This window comes from Hipposideros armiger, unplaced genomic scaffold (assembly GCF_001890085.2).
Source record: "Hipposideros armiger isolate ML-2016 unplaced genomic scaffold, ASM189008v1 scaffold_384, whole genome shotgun sequence".
Taxonomy (NCBI): domain Eukaryota; kingdom Metazoa; phylum Chordata; class Mammalia; order Chiroptera; family Hipposideridae; genus Hipposideros; species Hipposideros armiger.
The window spans coordinates 1471570-1494365 of NW_017731734.1; the positions used below are offsets into that span (position 1 = coordinate 1471570).

General features: G+C 43.5%; 1 protein-coding gene across 2 annotated transcripts; it reads left to right on the forward strand.

Annotated features, from left to right (window-relative positions):
- The first annotated feature begins 4892 nt into the window (after nt 1-4892).
- Nucleotides 4893-14658, forward strand: PLPBP (pyridoxal phosphate binding protein). Of its 2 annotated transcripts, XM_019662980.1 has the most exons (9): nt 5011-5081; nt 5691-5938; nt 7101-7208; nt 7286-7321; nt 7820-7895; nt 9555-9689; nt 11602-11744; nt 12197-12295; nt 13255-14658. In XM_019662980.1, exons 3-9 carry the CDS (start codon nt 7158-7160, stop codon nt 13384-13386), a joined length of 672 nt encoding a protein of 223 aa, XP_019518525.1. In that variant the 5' UTR covers nt 5011-5081; nt 5691-5938; nt 7101-7157; the 3' UTR covers nt 13387-14658. The 2 variants fall into 2 exon arrangements, with proteins under 2 accessions (XP_019518524.1, XP_019518525.1); XM_019662979.1 differs by lacking the exon at nt 5691-5938 and having other exon boundaries at nt 4893-5081.
- The last annotated feature ends 8138 nt before the right edge of the window (nt 14659-22796 follow it).

Consider the following 22796-nt stretch of genomic DNA (forward strand, 5'->3'; position numbering starts at 1 on the left):
TTACTGTATTATTGATCCAAAAAAAGTAGATGTTTTATAAATGATCTGTTGCAATTTCTATGGGTCTATCTTTCAATACTAGTAAGTTTATCATTTATAAAGAGTACGATAGTGAAAATAAGATAGTCATATTTACTGACTTATCTGTTTAATTTTGAGGGTAAAATGTACAGATGCTCCACAAAGATGGTGATCTGTCTCAATAAACCAATCATAAGTTGAAAATATTAAGTTGAAAATGTATTTATTACACTTGGCCTGATCATTATAGCTTAGCATAGCCTACCTTAAACATGCTCAGAACACTTAACATTAACCTAGAGTTGGGCAAAATCGTTTAACACAAAGCCTATTTTACCAAAAAAAGTTGAATATCTCATGTAATTTATTATGCATATCGCTTTTGCACCATCGTAAAGTAAAAAAATCATAAGTGGGGGACCATCTGTATCTTCATTAGTGGCTACTCTGTGAACTTAACCATGAGTTCTTTAGTTCTACTTAGTAGGGGTCTAGCCACTGTTTCTATTGTTTCCTTACAAAAGAGGTAATAGCCAATCACTTTGTATTTGTATTTCCATTCCTTTTTATTTCTACTTTTGTGTAAGCAGGTGATTGAATGATCAACTAATTCTACTTTCAAAGAGCCCTGAGGGCTTAATGAACCTCTTTGTAACTGAGAAATGGTTCTTGTTATATTAATCACTCTGTAAATGAATGATATGCTGGATTAATTGCCTTGGGTTCATAGCTGGAGAAACTGTTTTGGATAACACTAAAGGTGTGAATTGATGTCTTCGTTTTATTTTCGGTCTTGCTAAATAAAATGCCTTCGTATTTACTTTTTTATTAAAGTGAAATTTAACAACAGCTAATATTAGAATAGGTGTATTAAGGAAATAAAAAATCCCTGCCTAGTGAGTTGAGTATAAAATTGCCCTCAAAATACATTCAGATGAATATATATCCTCTTTATCAATGTAGAAACAATAAGCAACTAATTGTGAACATGGCATAATTCTCGGTAGGTGATGTAGAGATATATCATTTTTAAAAATCCATACACCACTGCAGTTCTCCTCCAAAAGGCAGAGATAGCATCAATTGACCCAAAACTCATTGTGATATCAATTCATTAAGAAAGTCTCAGTCTCTACTCTGAAAAGATGCTCCAAGTTTTTTTAATGCTCCCAAACTTGATTGGTCTGAGAGCCTACTACACAAATAGTATGAACTTACAATTCAATAGGTAAGTTAAGAAGGTAGATATTGGAGTTAGACTGCCAAGATTCAAATCCCTACTCTACCACTTCTGAGGTATAAGGTCTTGGGTAAATTCTTTAACCTCTCTGAGCCTCAGTTTCTTCATCTATAAAATGGATCAAGTGGATTAAATGAAATAATGCACGTAAAGGAGTTAGCACTGTGCCTAGCATGTATAAGTGTCCAAAAATAACTTCAATCATCTGGAAAAACAGGCTAGAAAGTACACAACTATTAAGTGGGTACCACTAAGTGGAAAATCAGACAGATGTGATAACAGAATAAGATTACAAATAGGATAACGCATAGAGGAAGAAGGGAATGACATTGCAATGCAGCAAACACAGTATTGAGAATACATATATACCGCTACAGAAATGTAACATGTAGAAAATAAGCTGGTTTGGCCCTGTTGAGAGTCAGAATTTCCAAGTTCTGGGCTCTAATTAGAAAAAGACTTGAATAGGCTAGAGAGAAAAAATGTTAAAACCAGAAGAATAAAAGTTGTTAAAAAATAAACCTCATGGATTGACCCCAGAAAAGGCAGAAGGAAAATTTAACAACCTTACATTTATGAAAGTTGCATAATGGTTGGCTAAGTATTTTCTAGCTCCTCAGAGACCAAAGAAGAGGAAATTAGCTTGCAGAATACAGTATTTTTAAAGATTTTACTTAAGATAAGACTGGCTAAAGTTTGAACGGGGGAGAAATAGTTATCTGCAAATAGAAAATAAATAAATCCAGGGATTAGCATGGATAACATTTTTTTCTCTGATGGTCTTCAGAAATTGAGGAGATTCTATGCTGTTTGGGATGGTTTAAATGTCATTCTTTCTATGTGAAAGATCAAATGATCTCTAAAGGTCCTCCCCAGGTCTAGAGTTCTAGAATCCATATTGACATTTCAAAAGCCAAATGTGACAGCATGTTTGCTGAGGGATTGCTGTCATGGCTACTCTAACTGAATTCATTTAAACTGGAACATGGGCATTATTTCTCTTCAGAGCCAAGTAACCAGGCAACAGTAATTTTCTATTATTTTATCTTTTTTTATCCCCCCAAAGAATCACAATAAGCTCAGAAGGAAACAATGTTAGAATCCATTAATGTTTTTCTCATAATTCAGAGCCTTATAATACAGGGGTGAATGTTTTAAAGCTTAATGGCACTTATGGTGAATAAGTATACTAGGTTTTAGATTGTTTATAAAATTTGTTCCTCTGGGTATTTGGCTTTTTAATCTATCTCTTTTCCTCTTTGTTTTTGCAAACTATTGGAGCAATTTAAAGACAATTACTGGTGATGAAATGATTTTGGACTTGCATTTTTCAAGACTGAGGTAGGAAAGGATGAAGGGCTAAATTAGATGGTTGATGTCCCAGGAAGAGGAAAAAAAAAATTAAAAAAGACAATAAGGAGAAAAAAAGGGGAATCAAGTTGATTCAAAAACACAGCTAAAAAAATAAATCGGGAAATGTGAAATAATAATGGGACTGAGCTTACTATGATCTGTTTGTCCTTCCATTTTCATAAGGTCATAGAATGTTAGAGATAAAAAGCATCTTAGAAATGAATCCACAGTAAAGCCTGTCTTACACATCTTGGTCTCCCCCAAGATACCTTTATAAAGAAATGCCTCAATAAATGTTGACTTAATGGATAAGCGGGAGAGGGGGGACTCACGTTCATTGAACACTTAACCTGCTTTGGGGAAGCACTCTTATAAGTGTGTTATACATTATCTTGATTGAACTCTGAAGGAGATATTTGCCTCTATTGTATAGATGAAAAACTAAGCTCAGTAACTTATCTAAGATCACAATTTAATAATGAAACAAGATTCAGTTTGTGTCAATCCTATGCCACCTCTACTGTCATTGGCTTGAAATTTTAAATCAGTCTTCTGATGCCTTTTTGGGAGCCATGCATACATATACACCATGATGATGGGGTAGGGAAATTGACCTTGTAATTCAAAGAGACCTGACCTATTAAATGAAGATACACCTACTTGTTGTCATCGTCATTTATCACCTGGATTACACATCTCTTAGATCAATGAGTTATTGATGGTTTAAATGTTTCCAAATAGCATATTACTTTAAATGTTTCATGCTCAACCCAACCCTTCCCATACACATCAGTTCACTATGATCCCCATCACTGTAATCCCCTTGTTCCTTCCACCACCAACTGCTGGCTAGCATCTTCCAACTTTGTATCTCTATAGCAAACATCTATTATATTCACACCATGAAGAGTTATTCTAGTCATTTTTAATTTTTTATCTTTTTGACCAGAATAGAAATTACCAACTCCAGGGATATTTGAATACAATTACTCCTAATGTCTTTGACAACCCTAGTTTACAGATAACCAGTTATGTGTGCTGGGTCAATGGAAACTTCCCAAAAAGAAGTCCTTGATGGCAAGGTTCTACTCAAAGCGATTTTCCCAGAGCAGAATATGTGAAATTCCATCTCAGTCCCTGGGGTCTGGGAAGACGATGAGAGAAGAAAGTAAGAAGATTGCCCTTGCTTTCCAGTTACCTCAAGACAACCTGGAAAACAAACTTTAGCCCTTTCTCCAATATAATAGCATCCCATTTCATTAAATTGAATTAATGTTTGAGAATCAACAGTACAGCCAAAAGTGCTTTCCTTAACTATACTGATCTACTTGCCCACAGCCACCTAGAGCTTCATCTTCTGACAAATGTAGTATTTTGCTGTGTTAGTCTCTGTATTATCTGGCCCCTCATCACGTTTATCACCTTCATTGTGCCGAGCTGGCTACATAGGAGACTCAAGACTCAATATGCGCTGAGCTCAAGCTGCCTGTGCTCTCCCACAAGGTAGCACTAGTCACAGGTGGCTACTGACCACTTGAAATATGGATACTCCAAACTGACACATGCTGTAAGTCAAACATACACTGGATTTTGGAAACTAAGTACGAAAAAAAAAGAATTAAAATATCTTATTTGAAGTTTTTCTATTGGTTACATGTTGAAATCTTATTTTGGACACATTGAGTTAAATAAAATGTATCACTAAGTTTATACTTTTTATGTGCCTATTCGAGATTTTAAAATTACACATGTGGGTCATATTTCTATTGGAAAGCAGCGGTCTAAAAATGAAATTAACAATACATTTGAATCATGCCGGGTCGTTTATGTCTCTTAGAGGTTCTCCACAAGAGATACTAAAAGCGATGTCCCCCGCTCTAGCAGCTCCTAGCCCTGGTCCCTGCGCACAGAAATCTTGGCTCACAGCTCTTTGAACGCCAGGGAATGGCAAACTTGTGAGGCATTTTGAAAGGGACTAGGACCCCGGGAACAGGATCCGTTTTTTACATTAAGAAGATCCCGCGGGGGCGAGGGCGAGGGCGGCAGCGGCTCAGTCAGCAGGATGTTGAAGGCTCTCCGGGCGTCACTGCAACAACGCCAGGAGAGTTCGGCACCCTGGCCCCGTGCCCAGCGTCCTACCAGGCCGTCCATGGCGACCTCCCCAACATGGCGTTGCCGAGGGGTGGGGCCGTCCGCGCCTGCCCCGCCCCCGCGCTGCCCCGCCCCCGCACTGCTCGGTGTCGATTGGGTGAGACGATTCGGTAGTGAGCGCTGATTGGGCCATATGGAGACGTAAGCTAGGCGAGACCAGAAGGTGGTCTCAGCCCACGGGTGCCGGGGTTTGGTGCTTAACGTTGGTCCCCAGGGGATGTGGAGAGCTGGCAGCATGTCGGTGGAACTGGGTGTCGCGTTCGCTCTGCGGGCAGTGAACGAGCGCGTACAGCAGGCGGTGGCGCGGCGGCCTCTGGTGAGGAATGGGACTGCGCGGGGACAGTGGGCGGCCGCTTTGAGGAGGGGGACACCTGCGTGGGAATGGGTCGTCATGGTGACGCAGAGAGCTCTCCTTGGAGGGGCGGGACCCGTCCACCGCCTTGGTATTAACCACGGGTTGCAGAGCCTCAGAAAGGTAGCCGAGGGTTTCCTCAGTGATCTCGCGATGAATGTGTCAGGTGTTCTGGAGGTTGTCTTAGTTGGAGCAGGAGGCATCCGCTACCCCAGGAAAATAACGAGTCTCCAGGCATCGCGGCCTTTGCCCATCCCGCTTTGTGTAGGAGTCAGCAGCCTCAGCGGACTGGAGAAGGGCCAGGCCTGTGCCCGGCAGCTGCCAAGAGAAGACTTCTACTACAGGAGCACCCAAAGGAGGCCAGATCCGCCTGAGATCACGTGTGTGGCAGCGTCTAACAGCTAGAAGATGCTCAGTAAATGTCAGGCCCACCCGTAGGCGACTGAGAGGGTGGGTTAGCGGGATTTTGGAGGCACTAGAGCTGCACTTGCGCGGTTGGGGCAAGAGTGAGCTGACATCCAATCCCCTTTATGGGACACTTTTCCCCCCTTATATATGTTTTGTCTTCTATAGGAATTTTATTAGAACAAGGGTTAACATCTGGCCTCCTCAGTGCAAGTTTAAGCTGAATGCTGTGGAGTGAGACACACCTGAACAGAGAAGTCCAAGTTTTCGCTGATCAAGTATTTATGGTGTCAGAACTCAGAATGTTGGCCTGGAGACAGAAGACCTGTATTAGGATATTCTTTCCTTGGCTACTAGCTAGATGTTACCTTGAACAAGTCACTGTACTCTGGCCCTGAGTTTCCTCATCTGCAAAGGCAAGAGAATGAGCTCTGCTTGCCTGAGCTCACTGTTTGCTCTAAGCTCGCTCTTGGAGTTAATGTTCTATGATTCTCAGTGATTCTCCAAGAAAAACTAGAGATTTCCCTAGTAAACATCACGGTGGGAGGTTCTCCCAGCATAGCTCTCAGGCAGATTTGCCGCCTGTTCCACCTTTCTCTCTGGAAACCATCAATTCATCAACATAATCCTAGGAGTGATGACATGGTCTCAAAAAAGCCTGCTAAAGCAGCCCTCAGAAGGAAGAGGAAACTCTGCTAATTGATCTGACTGTTCAGGCCCCTTGAGGATAGTGATTCTGTAAAAATGGCAAGGGGAAATGGGGTACATGAAAACAGAGCTAGATAAGAAGAGGTGGATCGCTTCTCTTATTGCCTCTGTGGATTTGGTTGCAGCAGAATGTGGAGAAGCCTTGCTCTTTGTGTAATGGCCATGAGATGGGAGTCAGATAGGTCTAATCTGAATCCAGAGTTTTGTGTGTGTGTGTGTGTGTGTGTGTGTCCCTGCCTCAGTTCTGCCGCTGGTTTTTGATTCGATTGAACAGTAGATTACACAGTTATCCTAAGTGGGCCACTTTCGAAAGTGAATGAGGGCAATATTAATCATTACACCAGGACCAGAATGAGTTTCCAAAACTGTTAACCTTGGGATTCCAGAATCTAGAAGTGGCCTCCCTCCTAGTCAGAGAACGATGCCTTCCCTTAATGAAGTGATTCTTAAACCTCCAGCCTTGGTATGCAAGAGAATCACCTGGAGAGTTTGTTAAAAAGGAGATTTCTCAGACTCCTGCCCCAGAGATTCAGGTTCATTAGGTCGAGGCAGGACCCAGGTAATGCTGATGCAGTTGGTCAAAGTCTTCATTCTAGGACATGTACTGCTTTTACTTATCTGCCCAACTCTCCTGAGAAATGTCTTTTGCTAGATATTAAAGTAGCTAACATATTAGATTTAGATGCAATGTATTTGAAAGACATTAATCAGCACTATTTGATACTGATCTCCCTGCAACACTGGAAAAATGGAGCTTACCAAATACCAAGTTAAGAGCTATGCCAATCTATTGTACACGATCCAGCTTACAGGACTTATTGGGATAATCTTCCCAAATGTTCACTCATCTGGCTCTTTCCCTCTTGGCAGGATCTCCCAGCCATCCATCCCCGACTAGTAGCAGTCAGCAAAACCAAGCCTGCAGACATGGTGATTGAGGCCTACAGCCACGGCCAGCGCACTTTCGGGGAGAACTATGTAAGAGCCCTTTTCCAAACTGCCTTTGGAAGAGTCGTGTTTGCCAGGTTTCTGACTTGTCTTTTTTTACCCTTTAGGTTCAAGAACTGCTAGAAAAAGCATCAAATCCTCAAGTAAGTGGATATCTGAATTCTTGTGTTTGTATCTAAATCTTGGCTCTTCAATTGAAAATTAGACCCGTGTTGATGGTTGAGTTAGAGCAGTAGGTTGGACAGGCAGTAGAAATGTCTACGTTCACCCAGTATGATCCCAATATTTCCCAGTTAGATTTTCTTTCTTTATTAAGACTATAGTTTTCTCCTTTGCAGTTTTTTGAAAATGGTGATTTTAGGAGCTTTCTGTGATCTTGGATGCTTTTGAGATTTGAAAGCTTAAATCAGTGTATTCTTAATGGGCGATACTTGAATGATAGAGGGAGTTGATGGGAACAGGAAGAGAAACAGAACAGGATACTTAGATTTTTCTCTGAATATTCTTAGGACCCTGGTTGAAGGTGGTGATAGTGGCTTATTGCATATACATGAAAGGTCAGAAGGAAGTGTGCAAGATAATTGAGGCAGCAAGGCCTCCATAAAATCTAAGTCAAACATGGTTACCCATTTTCTCTTCAGATTCTATCTTCATGTCCTGAGATCAAATGGCACTTCATTGGCCACCTACAGAAACAAAATGTCAACAAATTGATGGGTAAGCTAAAACTCTAAATGTGATCATACGGTTTTTCTTTTTTAGTTTGTTAACATATTGAATTACATTATTAATTTTCAAATGTTAAATCAACCCTGCATTCCTGGGGATAAACTTCACTTGGTCGTGAAGTATTATCCTTTTATTATAATGTTTGATTTATTAAATATGGCTTAGAATTTTTGCATCTATATTTACAAGAGGCATTGGTCTGTAGTTTTCTTGAAATATCTTTATTTGGATTTCATATCAGGGTAATGCTGGCCTCATAGAATGAATTGGGAAGTAGTCTCTTATCTTTTGGAAGCGCTTGTGTGGAATTGGTATTATCTTTTACCTGTTTGGTAGAATTTACCAGTGAAGCCTGGAGTTTTCTGGGAAGGATTTAACTGTAGCTTCAATTTTATTAATAGATATAGGGCTATTCATATAATCTTTTTCTTCTTGGGTGAGTTTTGGTACTTTGTGTCTTTCAAGGAATTTATCCATTTCGTCTAAATTAATGAATCTATGGGCATAAGATTGTAATTCCCTTTATTATCCTTTTAATATCTATATATAGAGTTCATAGTGATGTCAACTCTCATTCCTGACATTGATAATTTGTATCTTCTCTTTTTTTTTTTTTCTAATCTATCTGGCTAGAGGTTTATCAATTTTATTAATCTTCTCAAAGAGCCAGCTTTTTATTTCATTTATTTTTCTCTATTGTTTTATTATTATATGTTATTATATAAGCAAAACTAATGATTCATTGTGGGTTTATAACATATAAGAGCAACATACATGACAATAATAGCATAAATAATGGAAAGGGAGAAACAGAAGTACATTATTATGAGGTTCTTAAACTTTATGTGAAGTGTGTAACACCACTTAAAAGACTGTAATAAGTTAATAAGACAATAAAGAGTTACAGTAATAAGTCAGCAATGAAGTCATAATATGTGAAATGGTGTCTCATTGTGGTTTTGATTTGTATTTTCCCCAGTGACTAATGAAGTTGAGCATCTTTTCATGTGCTTATCGGTCAATTGTATATCCTTGGAGAAATGTCTGTTCAAATCCTTTGCTCATTTTTTAACTGGGTTGTTTATCTTTGTATTGAGCAGTAAAAGTTCTTTATATATTCTGGGTACCAGACCCTTATCAGATATATGATTTGCAAATATGTTCTCCCATTCCATGGACTGTCTTTTCACTGTCTTGATGGTATTGTTTGTAGCATCCCCACCCCAGAATGTTTAAGAACATGGTGATATCATGCCAAAGAAGCACTTTGGCCTCTACTGGTTACCTTTTCTTTATTGTCAACTTGACCTGCTTCTCTTAGTTTGAACTGAGATTTAATCAGACCAAGCCTGCTATTAGGAATCTCTACAATTATCAGCTTCTTGGAACATATGGATACATTCACTGCATGATGGTGGTATGTCACTGTTCCTCTCTCTCTTTATCCATCTTTGTTGATTAGACAGCAATGGCCTGACATTCAAACTTATATCTAGTAAAACTTTCACATAAGTCTTCTTAGCAGAACTGAGACTTAAATGTCTTTTTCTTTTCTGGGAAATTTTTTCCATCTACCAAAAGATCTGTTGCATGTCGCTTGCTGCTATAGGGTGAGTGAAAAATTACCTTGCCATTTTCTCATTACAGCTGTCCCCAATCTCTTCATGCTGGAAACAGTGGATTCTGTGAAGTTGGCAGACAAAGTGAACAGTTCATGGCAGAAAAAAGGTTCTCCTGAAAGGTTAAAGGTTATGGTCCAGATTAATACCAGTGGAGAAGAGAGTAAGTGACCAGACCTGTATTGTAGATTTTTCTTCCTTGGGATGGTTGAAGCTCAGGAAGAATGGCAGGCCTAAGTATCCGAGAGCGAAGGTTGTAGGAAGAAATCACAGGCCTTTTAGTAAACTGTGTTATGTAGGATCTAGATGGTCCACTGACATGCACACCAGTCCACATAGTGTTCGCTACTACTTCATGATATGTTATTTCTTAAGTTTTGAGGAGGCAGACAGGGAGAATCAAGAAGGGGATTGTGATTTTGACCTCCTGAAAATTCCCAAAAGTCACCGTCACTCCTGAAAGAGATTGCAAAGTTACATGTATAGTACTTCTCAGGTCTTAAAAAAAAATTACTTAGTGTTACACTGGGGAAAGAAAATAGAAGAAAAATCACGGTGAGCACCAGTCAGTGAACATCTTTAAAGGGCTTGGATTAACAGTGTAACGTAGTGAACAGAGCACAGGCTTTGAAATCAGACAGACCGTGGGTTTGAGCTTCACCACTTTCCAGCTTTGTAGCCTTGAATAAGTTACCTAACCACTCAGTACCTTGGTTTCCTTGTCTGGCAATGATATCATCATAGTATCTACTCCAGAAGGTATTGTGAGGATTGAATGTGCTAATTCAGGTAAAGCTGTTGGCATAGAAGCCTGCATATCTTATTTGTTAGCTATTCGTTAAGAATAAATGTTTACAGACCAATTATTTGCTTACAGCCATCAGAGCACCAGTATTCACCAAATCTTAGCATGAAGGAACACAGCATAGGCAACTGTCTTCCAGATAAGCCCTGGGTCAAATCCCAGTTCCGAAGTTCCTAGTTGTGTGACATTGGAAAAGGTACTGAGCTTCCCTGTGCCTTAGTTTAGAAGTGAGATAGTAAGAGTATTAACTTCATTGAGTTCTTGTATTAAATGAAACGCTCTTAGGATTTGTCACATGTGCCTACCACGTGTTCAGTAAATTTTAACAATTATTGTATGTACATGTACCTAAATTACACATTATCAATATAGATCAATCTGAAATTGACTCCAGATCAAGTCTATTACATCATTTTTTTATAATTAGCTATAATTTGCCCTAATTAAAGATTGAAGTGAGTGCTCTTAGCTTCTCAATCTCCATTTGATAAATGAGGGACTGACAATATCAAGAATCCTTATAACTGCATAACAAAGAACGATTTACAACAGAGTCCTCTAGTTGTTAATTAGTAAGTTCAGTTAAATTATAGAAATATATAGCCAAAACAGTGTAATATATACTTTATTTTAATTTTTTTACAATTCTACTAATACATTAGTAAAGCTATAGAAATGCCAGATTTAGAAAAATAATTCTCAAGTTAATCTGTCATTTTGGCAATGTGACTCTTCTTGGTATCCCAAGAAAAGCGATGATTTTTGCTTTCCCCTTTACTCTAGCTGTTCTCAGCTCAGATACTGAGATAGAATAAAGAGAGTTCAATTTATAGCTCTTCCCTTGACAACCTCAGAACCTAACCAAAGGGGAACAACATAGACAAAGACCTCACATATAAAGTTACTCTTTTGGGGGGCTGACCAGTTAGCTCAGTTGGTTAGAGCGTGGTGCTGATAACACCAAGGTTGCTGGTTCGATCCCCGCCTGGGCCACTGTGAGCTGCGCCCTCCTTAAAAGTGTCAATTATGCCATTGTAGCATGAAAGCAATGTGTAACCAATGATCATGGCTGTTTCCCAATTAAAAAAAAAAGTTAAAAAGTAAATAAATAAAATAAAACTTACTCTTTTGGACCTGAGGACAAGTTCTTTCCAGAGGTCCTATTGTCTGAGGGTTACCTCCTCTATTACAAGGAAGGGATGAAAATGGAGCTTTTCTCTGGCTACTTAAAACGTTTTGGTACAAGTGTCTTCTGTTTCTTTTTGTGAAGGTAAACATGGCCTTCTGCCTTCAGAGACAGTAGCCATGGTGGAGCACATAAATGCCAAGTGCCCCAGCCTGGAATTCGTGGGGCTGATGACCATAGGAAGCTTTGGGCATGATCTTAGTCAAGGACCAAATCCAGACTTCCAGGTACTGGGGGCTAGGGATGGGGGATTGCTCACGTGCTAGAGAAGCATCTTAGCGAAATGCTCCTGCAGGGCTGGCTGTTGTAGTAATAGTAAACTTCAGAGACATCCCAGAGGCAGTCTGGTCAGGTATTATAACCGTGTTCTGAACTCTTCTCATTAGGAAAGGAAAGAACAGTTGCCCAAAATCCCATAGACCTTTCTCAACTTAGTCTGAACTGGGCTAAAACACAGTCTTTACAGAAAATGAGCTCTTTCTTCTTCTCCAGTGACTAATAGTTTTGTTGAAATTAAGAGAATTTGCTAAAAATCCTTTCAGTAACTGCTGGCAATTTCGACAGACCTAGAAACCATGAGGATTAAATAATCTTTGTCAGAGATGTTGAGATGCAGCAACTTTCAGGCATCCTTAGACAGGCAGAAGTAAAATAGGTATCACACTTGTCTTTCTGTCAGATGTTATTGTCCCTTCGGGAGGAGCTGTGTAAAAAGCTGAACATCCCTACTGACCAGGTTGAGCTGAGCATGGGCATGTCCATGGACTTCCAACATGCAGTAAGTGTCCTGCTGGGAACCATTACCTGCCTCAGCGGCAGGGTCCAAAAGGCCACCCCAAAAGTCAGTTTTTGCTGGAGAAACCTTCAAAATGCCTCATTGTAGCAATAGGGTGCCCAATCACAATGTTTCTCAACTATTCTAACATCCCCCACCTCCTCCTTCTTTGAAATGCAATGCATAGAAATTATAGCCTGACACACAATTTTTAAACTCGATATAATTCCCTAAGTGGAATCTAAAGGAAAATAAGAAATTATAATTTTTTAAAAGGCATTTTACTATGTAAATGCTTGGACATAGATATATGACAGTAAGTTGTGAAGTAGTCTGATGCTTAATCTTATGTGTAGATTCACCATGAATGCAACAGCTGTAAAAAATATACCGATATAGGTGTGCTATACGGGCAACTCAAATACATGATTTTCCTGGAACAGTAAATAACTTGATAAAGTTCCAGAAATCAAAGTATAAATTTCTTTCTGTATAGATAGTGGTTGCATTCTTGGAAAATTGTGTATATTAAAACAGTGCAAAAAAACCTCGTATTTATAAGTAAAATGGAATTAGATCCTCTGCTGAGACAATAATAAGGAAGTTTTTTCATCTACCTGACCAGGGAACATTAGAAAGGTGTGTGGGCTGTGAGACAACTCATGGTGCTGTTGGCCCACACACTGCGGGACGTCTAGCAGCCCTGGTCCCCACCCAACGATGTGCTAGTCAGGTTCCCAAATCACTGTGAAAGCCAGAGAAATCCTGACTTACTTCTGAAACACCCCTCAGAGGTCATATCACCCCAAGGAGAACCACTGCCCTGTAGTCCTCCTCAGCTGCATTGTCATTATTCTTCACGGAGGCCCCTTGAGAGTCAGAATGAGAGGCACAGCTTCAGCATTTGCTGCAATTCATTATTTTAAACTCAGCCCTGGATACTTTCTCTTTTTTCCCCACAGATTGAAGTAGGATCTACCAATGTCCGCATAGGAAGCACCATTTTTGGAGAGCGAGATTACTCCAAGAAACCTGCCCTGGACAAGTCCGCAGCAGACCTGAAGGCCCCTGTGGAGGTGACACAGGCACACTGAACCAAGAACAACCAGCAGTGGCTCACAGCCTGTGGGCCCTGTCCAGGAAGACTAACTATGCACTCACCTGGATATTCATTTTGATATTCCCTAGGTTACAGCACCACCGTGCTCTCCCTGTGACCTGGAGAGAGCACACTGAGGATTTTGTGTGTTGATGGAAACCATCTGTATTTAGCGTCTGACATAGGAAGCTCACTTCAAGTAGTGGCCTTTGGATTAAATTTGAGAAATCCAGACATTTCTGAAGAACAGATACCGAAATCAATAGCCAGGAACTGAGTTCAGTATTAAACCCTGCCCTGGAGCACCAACCAACCCACGAATGCCTTTCCCAAGTTAAAATTTGGTCACTGATGCCTATAATCACCAAAGTCAAAGGGATTCCCATTTGTCATCCACTTCGATGGAAAATTCCTGTGGTTACCAACTTCATACAAACCCCTACTGAGTAATCATCTTTGCTGCTCTGGAGCGAGGTGATTTCTGCCCCCACTTTCCACCCCACCCAGTGAATATTTGTCTCTACTCTGGAAAGCAGTACAGGTGTCGTCAAGAAATGGCTCGAGTTATTGCTCCAAACCCAAATTGTTGCTGATGAGCGTTTGTGTCACTGGCCACCCTGTGGTGTTGACCCTGAAAATTACAGGGGTAACATAAATGGGACTTGGGCCTTTCCATTACCCTCTTACAGAGACAGGTCTATGAGCTTTTTCCCCTGGGCCCTCCTACAGTGATGAGAAGTTAATGATATGAGTTTTCCTCCACCATAATCCTCTCTGATAATTTCTTGATCAAAGACCAGTGAATCTTGTAGCTCCCCAGAAATGAAAGATTCCTGCAAAGCAGCTCAGGTTCACAGTTTCAGCAAGACCTGGCTTGCCAAAGCCAGGAGGTTCGTGTTCTCAGGAGCACCCACTTATAAGCCAGAATTTTGCAACTCTTCTTGATTGTTAATAAAGTAGTGAGATCTTCAAAAACCAGAAAGCACAATTCTCAATCATGACAGATGACGTTAGTCTGGGTTGTTGTTTATTTTCTAGATGGTTTTGTCTTATTTATTCAAACCCTAATCTTTAATTGTATGAAATAACTTTCAGAACATGCTGCTGCTGCTGAATATAATTTTGTAAGACTTCAACTATCATGATTCCTGTACAGTTTCAGTCAGAGCTAAAGTGTGGTATTTCAAAGCCTATTAAATAAAAATATGAGTTTGAATTTTGCCATCTGTGCCAATTACAAAGCAATTAAAAGATTTATTTTTTATGATCTGGTGTAGTGAGTGAGTATAACAGGAGGGGGCATTGGAACTGACAGGAAGCAGCTGTGCCCATCACTGGCATCATACCAGCTGGCTTTGGAGAAGGGCTTCCCTTGGGTCACAGATGCAGCCAAAGCCACACCATAGATGAAAGAAGGATTCTGAACTTCTAAGGGCAAGAAAATGAAATGTTGGCATTTCAGGAATTAGAAAAATAGAGGTTACCTCTTGCTGCAAGGAACTCTTATATTGCCTCTAGATGGCGACATTGGCTAACCTGAGAGGCAAGCACGGGCTCCACTGTAAGATTACGTACCTTGGAAGGGACTCACCCTTCCTTCTTTATGGGGCAGAAACAGAGGCTAGAGAGGACACGATTTTCCCAGGTGATATGGCTGACTTTTGCAGAGCCACAAAGTTCTTTCAGATACCTAATTTATTTGCTAACTCAGCTGAGCATCAGATGGTAACTGTGGAGCCCTTCGGGAAAGGCGAAATGGTCATAAAGAGCTCTCCGGCTTGTGCCTAGAGATGGAGAACAACAAAGAAGGCGAGCCATGGGAAGCTGAATCAAACCCAGATAAAGAAAGGAAACCAAAGTATATCCAGTGTCCCCACAGCAGGCCAGGACCTTTGGTGGAAAGAAAATTGAGCAACATTGTGACTTTGTCTTTTGTTACATGTGAGGGGCAGCAGGTCTGAACACCCAGATTTTCATCAAAGCAGTGACAGTATCCACGGCAAGTTTCCTGAGTGACAACAGCATGCTGTCCTAGGTCAGACCTACCCACCCACGCAGCCCAGCAGTCTGACGGTGCTGTCAGCAGCCTGGGCCCTTGTGTGCCTGGCGCCAGCCTCAGGAGATTGCAGAAGCTCCTAATAATCCACTAGGGCTTTGTTCTTGGGAAGTTCCTCATAGATTCTGACTATTGCATCTCTTAACAAAACAACCTCTTAATAAAATTGTGCCTCCCTTCCCCACTGTTTAAAATATTTATAGCACATAAAGCATAATCCTCTATATATTCTTTCATTTTACCCTCACAACAGTTGGTATGGTAATTAAGCTATTTGGCTATGTCCCTTTGTGGACAGGTTTCGGTGTGCTGTTTTGTTTGTTTGTTTTAATATTTTATTGGGGAATTGGGGGAGGGGAACAGCGTTGGGGAATTGGGGAAGGGCAACAGACAAGTTGCTGTCCTTTGGTTCTTCAGTCTAGTTGTGGAGGACATCGCTTCACTGGCCCATGCTGGTATTATCATTGCGCTCTTCCCAGATGAGGCAGTTGCTCGCCAGCCATTGGATGGCCGCTCATGGAGGCTCACGAAAGCTCACACCAGCTGCCGGCCAGCCCCACTGCAGCCTACACCATCACCAGCGACTCATGGCAGCCCAGCTCCAGATCAAGCTATTGTTCACCATCTTAGCTGTAGGGGACGCAACGTCACTGGCCCTCATGTGGGATCCGAACCGAGGCCCTGCTTCTCAGAGCTCACATCCCAAGTCAACTCTTAACCAACGCACCACTTGGCCGGCCCACAGTGTGCTTTTTGACTGAGGTCAGAGCAGGTTGGTACCAGGGCAAGAAATAAGCTCAAGACTCTTGATTCCTGATCCAGAGTTTGGTCACTACAATACCCTGACACGTTCTGTTGTCTCAGGCTTTAACAATTGGTAAGCGACATAGTCTTAGCTTTATAGGCTTAATTTAAGAAAACCTTATTACCGAAAAAGAAATGTATGTTTTTAATCTATTGTAATTGTTGAGAACTGACACATCTTAATGCAGAACAAACTTTGAAACCACAAGCAGTGAGGATGAGAAGGAAGGAGAGAATTAAGTCCAGCCTGACTGGAATTAGCCTTCCCCTCTGTCATCCTATTTCCCTAATGTTCACGTTCCTCCTCAGATTTAAACCATCACAGGCTGCAAGGCTCCAAGTGCACAGAACTGTGCCCTTCTCCCTCTAGAGCTAGACTGGCAGTGATTTCTGTTCCCCAAGGCCGGGTGAGGAGGCATGAGGTCAAGCAGCACATTCTTAAAATCTAAGACAGCTTTGTCCTTCCAGAAAGAAGTGGCCCTGTGCTTCCCACCAATGCTCTGAAGGAGGAAGGACTCGCCCACCAGTTCCTGAAGGGCTCCGGTAAGGGTGGATGTCGTCACGGTGCAATTGGAAATGATTTGCCCTGGGAACTGTGACTGCCTTTACCATGAAATCAGTTGAATGCTATTACATCAGCCTTATGACTAAAGGCAAAAGAATCCAAACCGTCTACCAAGATGTTTTACCAACCTGTCCTCTCCCCCCTCAGAAAGGATATAGGTAAAGCAAAGAGCTTTCTTTCCTGCCTAGTTTGCATTAACCGCTGTATTCTATGGCTGTGTGTGGTTGAATAGCTATTTACAAGGCAGAGGCCCTTAAACTTAAGTTCCTCTCCAATAATCAAGGTCCCACGGGACCTCAGAGCTAACACTTTTTTCCCTATAAAGTCTAGCCCAGGTGAGCTGAAATGGCCTGTGGTAGGGACCAAGAGGGAACTTTGGGCACCTTTCTTATATGGGAAATAAATTGTACAAGCTCAAGCTCCTTAGCTTCGAGATCACAAAGAAGCAGAAGCCACCCTTTGAGTGCTGGAGTGCCTTCCAAACGGCTGCTTCCAGCTGGCTGGCTGCACCTTCCCCCATCCCTGCTCCAGTGGAGGGAATCGTGCTGCTCTCCAGCTTCAGAGCTAAGCTTGACCCAGCTGCCAATCTCCAAAATAAAATCAATGTGTGACCTTATTCACCAGCTGTACCGAAGAAACTAGCACAAACTAGGGCCAACTTTGAAGCCAAAAAGGGAAGATGAGATGTTGGGAGAGAGAGAGAAAGGGGGGAAAAACTTGGCTGGACATGAAAGGTGTCTTGTCTGGCTGTTCCCCATTAGGCTCAATTCTCTTGCAATCTGCAGCCTCGACATAATTCTCTTGACCAGAAACTCTCTGGAGAGATAGTGTCAGAAGGAAAAACAAACAAAATAGCATCTCTGACAGCAAAGTCACTTAAAAACCTATTTGGGGGGAACGAGGGGGAGACATGTCAGCACGTAGGGGAGGGCACTCCTCCACAGCAGGCCACATGTGGAGACACGCTTACCCTGGGAAGGGACAAGGACAGAACAGGAAGGGAAGCCCTGGAGAGGGCTGGTGTGCAAGGCGAGGCCAGCCCCAAGAAGCAAAACCCCCAGTCCTCTGCCCTCCCAGCCCTCTGATGCTTTAAGACCTACCTCGTGTGGCTTTCTCAACTGCACACTCAACATGAAAACCCCATGGTGCATTGAGAGGCTCCAGGATTGCCTCAGAAAAAAGTGGTCCCAATTGGTCCTCACTTTACTTTCCCATTTCTGACCGCCTTAGAAGCCAGCTATCCCTGTCAGCTGGCAGCCAGCTCCCCAGGCAGCAAAGGCCCATTCTCCCCAAGCCCCTTTGACCTGCCTTTGAGCTAAGCCATCTAGTGTCAAAGAAGCCAGGCCCCACCCTCGCCTGTAGGAGCCCAGGGGGTGAGCATTCTGGAGTGGGGGATGTAGGGCGGGAGAGGACGCAGTTCTGTGCTCAAGTTTCTGGGGCAGGCATCCTGTTATAGGAGAGAACGTTTTTTAAAGGGAGAAAAACTAATCAGAAGAAAGAAGCAAGCGCTTTTCCCTGCCTTTTCAGACTTGTTTATTACTAGGATATCTGATTTCAGCAGAGGAAGCCGGCACTGAAGCAAGGTTTTTATTGGCCGTGAGCAAGAGGAATTCAGGGTTTGCCTTTGATTTGGCTTCCCCAGAACATGAGGCACTAAAGAGTGCTAGCTGCTTTGATAGAGCAGCTCGAGAGACTTTGGGGGGCCCCAGAACTCCCTGTTTCTGCAGCACCGACTAAAATTCCCTTTGGAGGATGAGGGTGGAGCAAGGGGCCCAGAGTGGAAGGTGGCCTCATAAACATTTCACAGAGGAGAGCAAAATAGGGGACAAAGTTAAAAAGTTCTGAAATTGGCGAATGAGGCTGTGTTCGCTGCCCCCCTTCCTCCAGTGGGACCTGGAGGAGGGAAGGTCTGGTTTGGATGAAAGCACAGTGTCTCTAGCTGACAGAGCTAGGCAGGCTGCAGTCAAGCCGGGCCTGATGGTTTCAATGTGTGAGGAAGATAAAGCCAGAGATCCACAGAGGTAGCCTCTGCCAACAGCACTCCTCAGCTGGGGCCCGTCTGGCCCCGGAGGAGCGGGTATTACCAGCTGGGCCGCAGGCTCAAGGAACTGCTGCTGATCCCCAGGGCTCCCCACAGATACCTTTCTGCACAGACAACCGCTGTTTGGGGTCTGGAGCCTCAGCCAGCCTCATCTCACCCCAGTCTGGGGTAGCCTTCCTGCCTCCTACTGGCTTCTAAAGAGGGGCATCGCCAACACTCGAGGAAGAGGGAGGCTGTCCCTCCATTTGGAGGCCTCTGGGTGAGCACGACCATCTCCCTCGCTCCCTTTTTGCCTCTGTATCCTAGTTCCCTCAGATCCCCCTCATCACCTTTCTGCCCCAAACCACTGACAACAGCAAGAACCTTGAAGCTGAGATCTCTAAGCGTCCATGCTTTGGTTAGTACTTGACCCATCGATGGGCAGGTGTCTGCTGCTAAGGGTGCTGGAACTCTGGGGCCTGCACTGATTAGAGAGGGCAGCCCCTCTGGCCGGAAGGTGGTTCCACCTGGGTATGGCTTTCTTCCTGTTCCAGGTTTGTGATCGGAGGGCAATAGGTCCATGTGAGAGCCACATTCTCCCTCTCTGTGACTGTGGGTCTTCATAGACATCTCTGTGTATGCCTTTGTGGCTGGTAACAGGCCTAGTCTCCCCAACCAAGTATGCTCCTGGGCCACCGTGTTGGCTGTCCCTAGCATGGCTCTGCTCACCTTCGAGGCCCAGGCCCACTTTGGCAGCCACTGTGCTACTTGGCACTCTGAATGGGGGCGAGAGCCTGGGGCAGGGGGTGGGGGATGGGGTAACAGGCCTCTCACTGTGTCCACTTCAAGAAACCCAGGCATCAAAAGGACTTTATGCAGTAAGTTTGGGAACATACTCCCAGGGAGAGGAGCTGCAGGAATAAAAGTAGATGCCCACACTGGGGGTGGGGAGCTGTGTGCACATGCGTTTGCACACGCGCGCGCGCGCGCTCGCACACACACACACACACTCACAGTCACAACTCTTACTCCAAGGCTCTTGCACCAGTCTGTCTGCGTTTAAATCCCAAATCTGTTCCTTGCCAGTCAAATTGCCTTGGGCCAAAGACTTAATCCCCTGGTGCCTCAGTTTCCTCATCTGTAAACAGGGGTGAAATTAAAAGCAATTGCCCCATGGTGTTGTTGTGAAGTTTGAATGTGATAAAGCATGTAAAGTGCTGTACACAGTACTCGGCACACAGCAAAAGCTCAGTAAACGTTAGCACCACACGCTGGACCCAATCCAGCTGGGCTTCATAGTTTGTTTGAATTAAGTGGAGAAATGGGGCAGAGTTCTGATGGACAGAGTAGATAAGGACTGTCAGGAAAACCGTCGCTTTCCTTCATAAATGAAACCTGATCCTCTCAGGCTGAGGAGAAAGGGGTCCCTCGAAGAGGCAACTACAGCCCTAAGTGCCCACAACAAGCTCCCTCATGGGTCGCTCACTGAGTGCAGCTGGCATAATAGGCTGGACATAGGGAGGTGGAAAGGCCTAGCATGGACACCCAAATCTTCCCTTCCTGTCCCTATAGCTTTAAAATAGGTGCCCGGCTAGCTCAGTCGGTAGAGCATGAGACTCTTAAAATAAAGACCTAGCTAGAGACTGGGACATAAAAGCAGCAGAATCAGCCCAGAGTGAAACCAAAACTGGACACTCTGGCTCGCACGCACACCCTGGGCATTGAGACTCCAGTGACACACCCAAGTTGCCTGAATGTGTCCCCAGGACAGGAAGCCCAGGGAGAGGATTCCTCTTATATTTCTCCCAGCCTCCCCTTCACAACCACAGCCTTCCAAGGCAGGCTGGCAGGTCTTAGGTAATAGAGCCTGACCTCCTGCACAGAAGTCTGACGTTGACCTTCCAGAGAGAGGCTGTGGGGGAAGGAGGGAGAAGGATGCACAGAGGACAGGAGAGGAAGAGAAACAGAAAAGCACAGAGAGAGGAGAGAGTCAAACACCACACCAAAAGGCCAGCTCCAGAAGCCACCCATGGGCCCACTAGGCACTAAAGGGACAGCTGCTGCAGAGAATTGGGATTTCACCAAAAGATAAACTTTTCCAGCAAATTAGAAATCCAAGCTGCCAGGCTGTTGATGAGCCTTAGGAGTGTGTTAATGGGGGCGTCTCTGCGAGGTACCCCCATCACTGAAGGGGCTTCCCACATACGCCAAACCTGGCAAGTGACTATGGAGAAGGAGCCAAGCTGTTCTTTGGAGAGGGCGACAGTGACGCAGAGAACCAGGTTTGGGAATCTATAGAGCCACTGGGAGGGGAAGCTCCTGAAGGCGGGATGTGCAAACCCACTGCCAGACAGACAGGGAAGCTCTCCCAGTACTAAGCCCCCTTCAGTGCTGCTTGGACAAAGGCAGAGGACTAAAAGCAAGACAGGGTAAAAGCCGCGTCTGGGACACAGGATTGGGAGGCACGATTGCTTCTCATTCAAAGCTCTTCTACACTACTTCCTTTTTTAACCATACGCTTCTATTGCTTACATAAAAATAATGTTTGTCAATAGTGGTGAGGCTAGAAGCAGGCTTCGCTGTAGAGGAATGTTTGAGGTTTGACTCAACCCTGGCTTGGCCACATGCCTTGCAAAAGGAGAGCCCACTCCTCACTCTCACCAGCTCCCACGGGGCCCAGGGCCTGGGTGATCCCAAACACTCCCGGCTTGTCTAGTTCATCCCCCACCTATCCTCCAGCCCAGAATAATGCCTGCAACTTTCTCCACCAAATGGCTTTTGCTCCTCTTCTGTTTTCTTTGGTGCCTGGGCCCTGTGCTGGGGAGACCAGAGAGCCACACCGGCCTGCGCTCGCCCACTGCAGTGCCAGGTGGAGTGGGAGGGGTATCTCTCCCTCTTGCTCACTGCTCTCCACCCACACAAGTCCCCAATTCTTCCTTGAATGAATAGAGCAAGTGCTGTCCCACCTGGTGGCCACTTGCTGTTCCCTCTGCATGGAATGCTTTGTCCCTCAAAATACTTGGGGCCTGATCTCTCATTCCTTCAGAACTCTGCTCAAAGATCAACTTGTCAGAGAGGTCTTCCCCATCATTCTTCATTCCCTTAACCTGCTTCATTTTGCTTCATTGATCTTATACCACCTACTAGGTTATATGTATTTATTTGTTTATTTATATGTTACCTGGATCCCTCTGTTATAATGTTAGCTCCATGAAACCACAGACTTCCTTTTGGTTTATTGCTATATCTTCAGTGCCCAAAACAGTATCTGACACATAGTAGATGCTCAATAAATGTTGTTTAAATGAATAAGACCTCAGTAATATTTTGTTGAACAAATTAAATAAATGTCTCTTCTATTTGTTGGGCACTAACATAAGCTGGGAAACATAGAAATAAAAGACTTCCCTCTTCTGGGACATTACATTCTAGTGGAAGCGTCAAATATGTAAAGAGTGAACTATAACATAGGACAAAACTATGTAGGTGCCAATAAGAAAAATAGCAACGAGCCCTGGGGGCAGCAGGTTAGCTGACATTTACAGAAGACTTGTGTGTGCCAGGCTGGGGTGTTCTCTGACACCAATCAATTCTCCAATTCTCTGATGCCTACTGGGTGTCCTACAATTTAGTTCAATTCTGACTCTGATGAATGAGAGTTAGTGCAGACCCCACAGGTTAAGGGCTTAGTCCCACAAGACTGCCTCTACTTCAGATGCCAGTTGCAAGTCCCAGGCTACCTGTACTTCTGATTGGATACAAATCAGAGATTTCCACAACCCCCTCTTAAGTTTTGATTTTTAATTTTCTTTTTTGGTGTGTGTTAGAACGGCTCACAGAACTCAGGAAAACAAACTTACATTTGGGCCAGCCAAGTGGCGCGTTGGTTAAGAGCTGGCTTGGGATGCCAGAGGGCCCCGGTTCGGATCCCACATATGAGGGCCAGTGACGCTGCCCTCT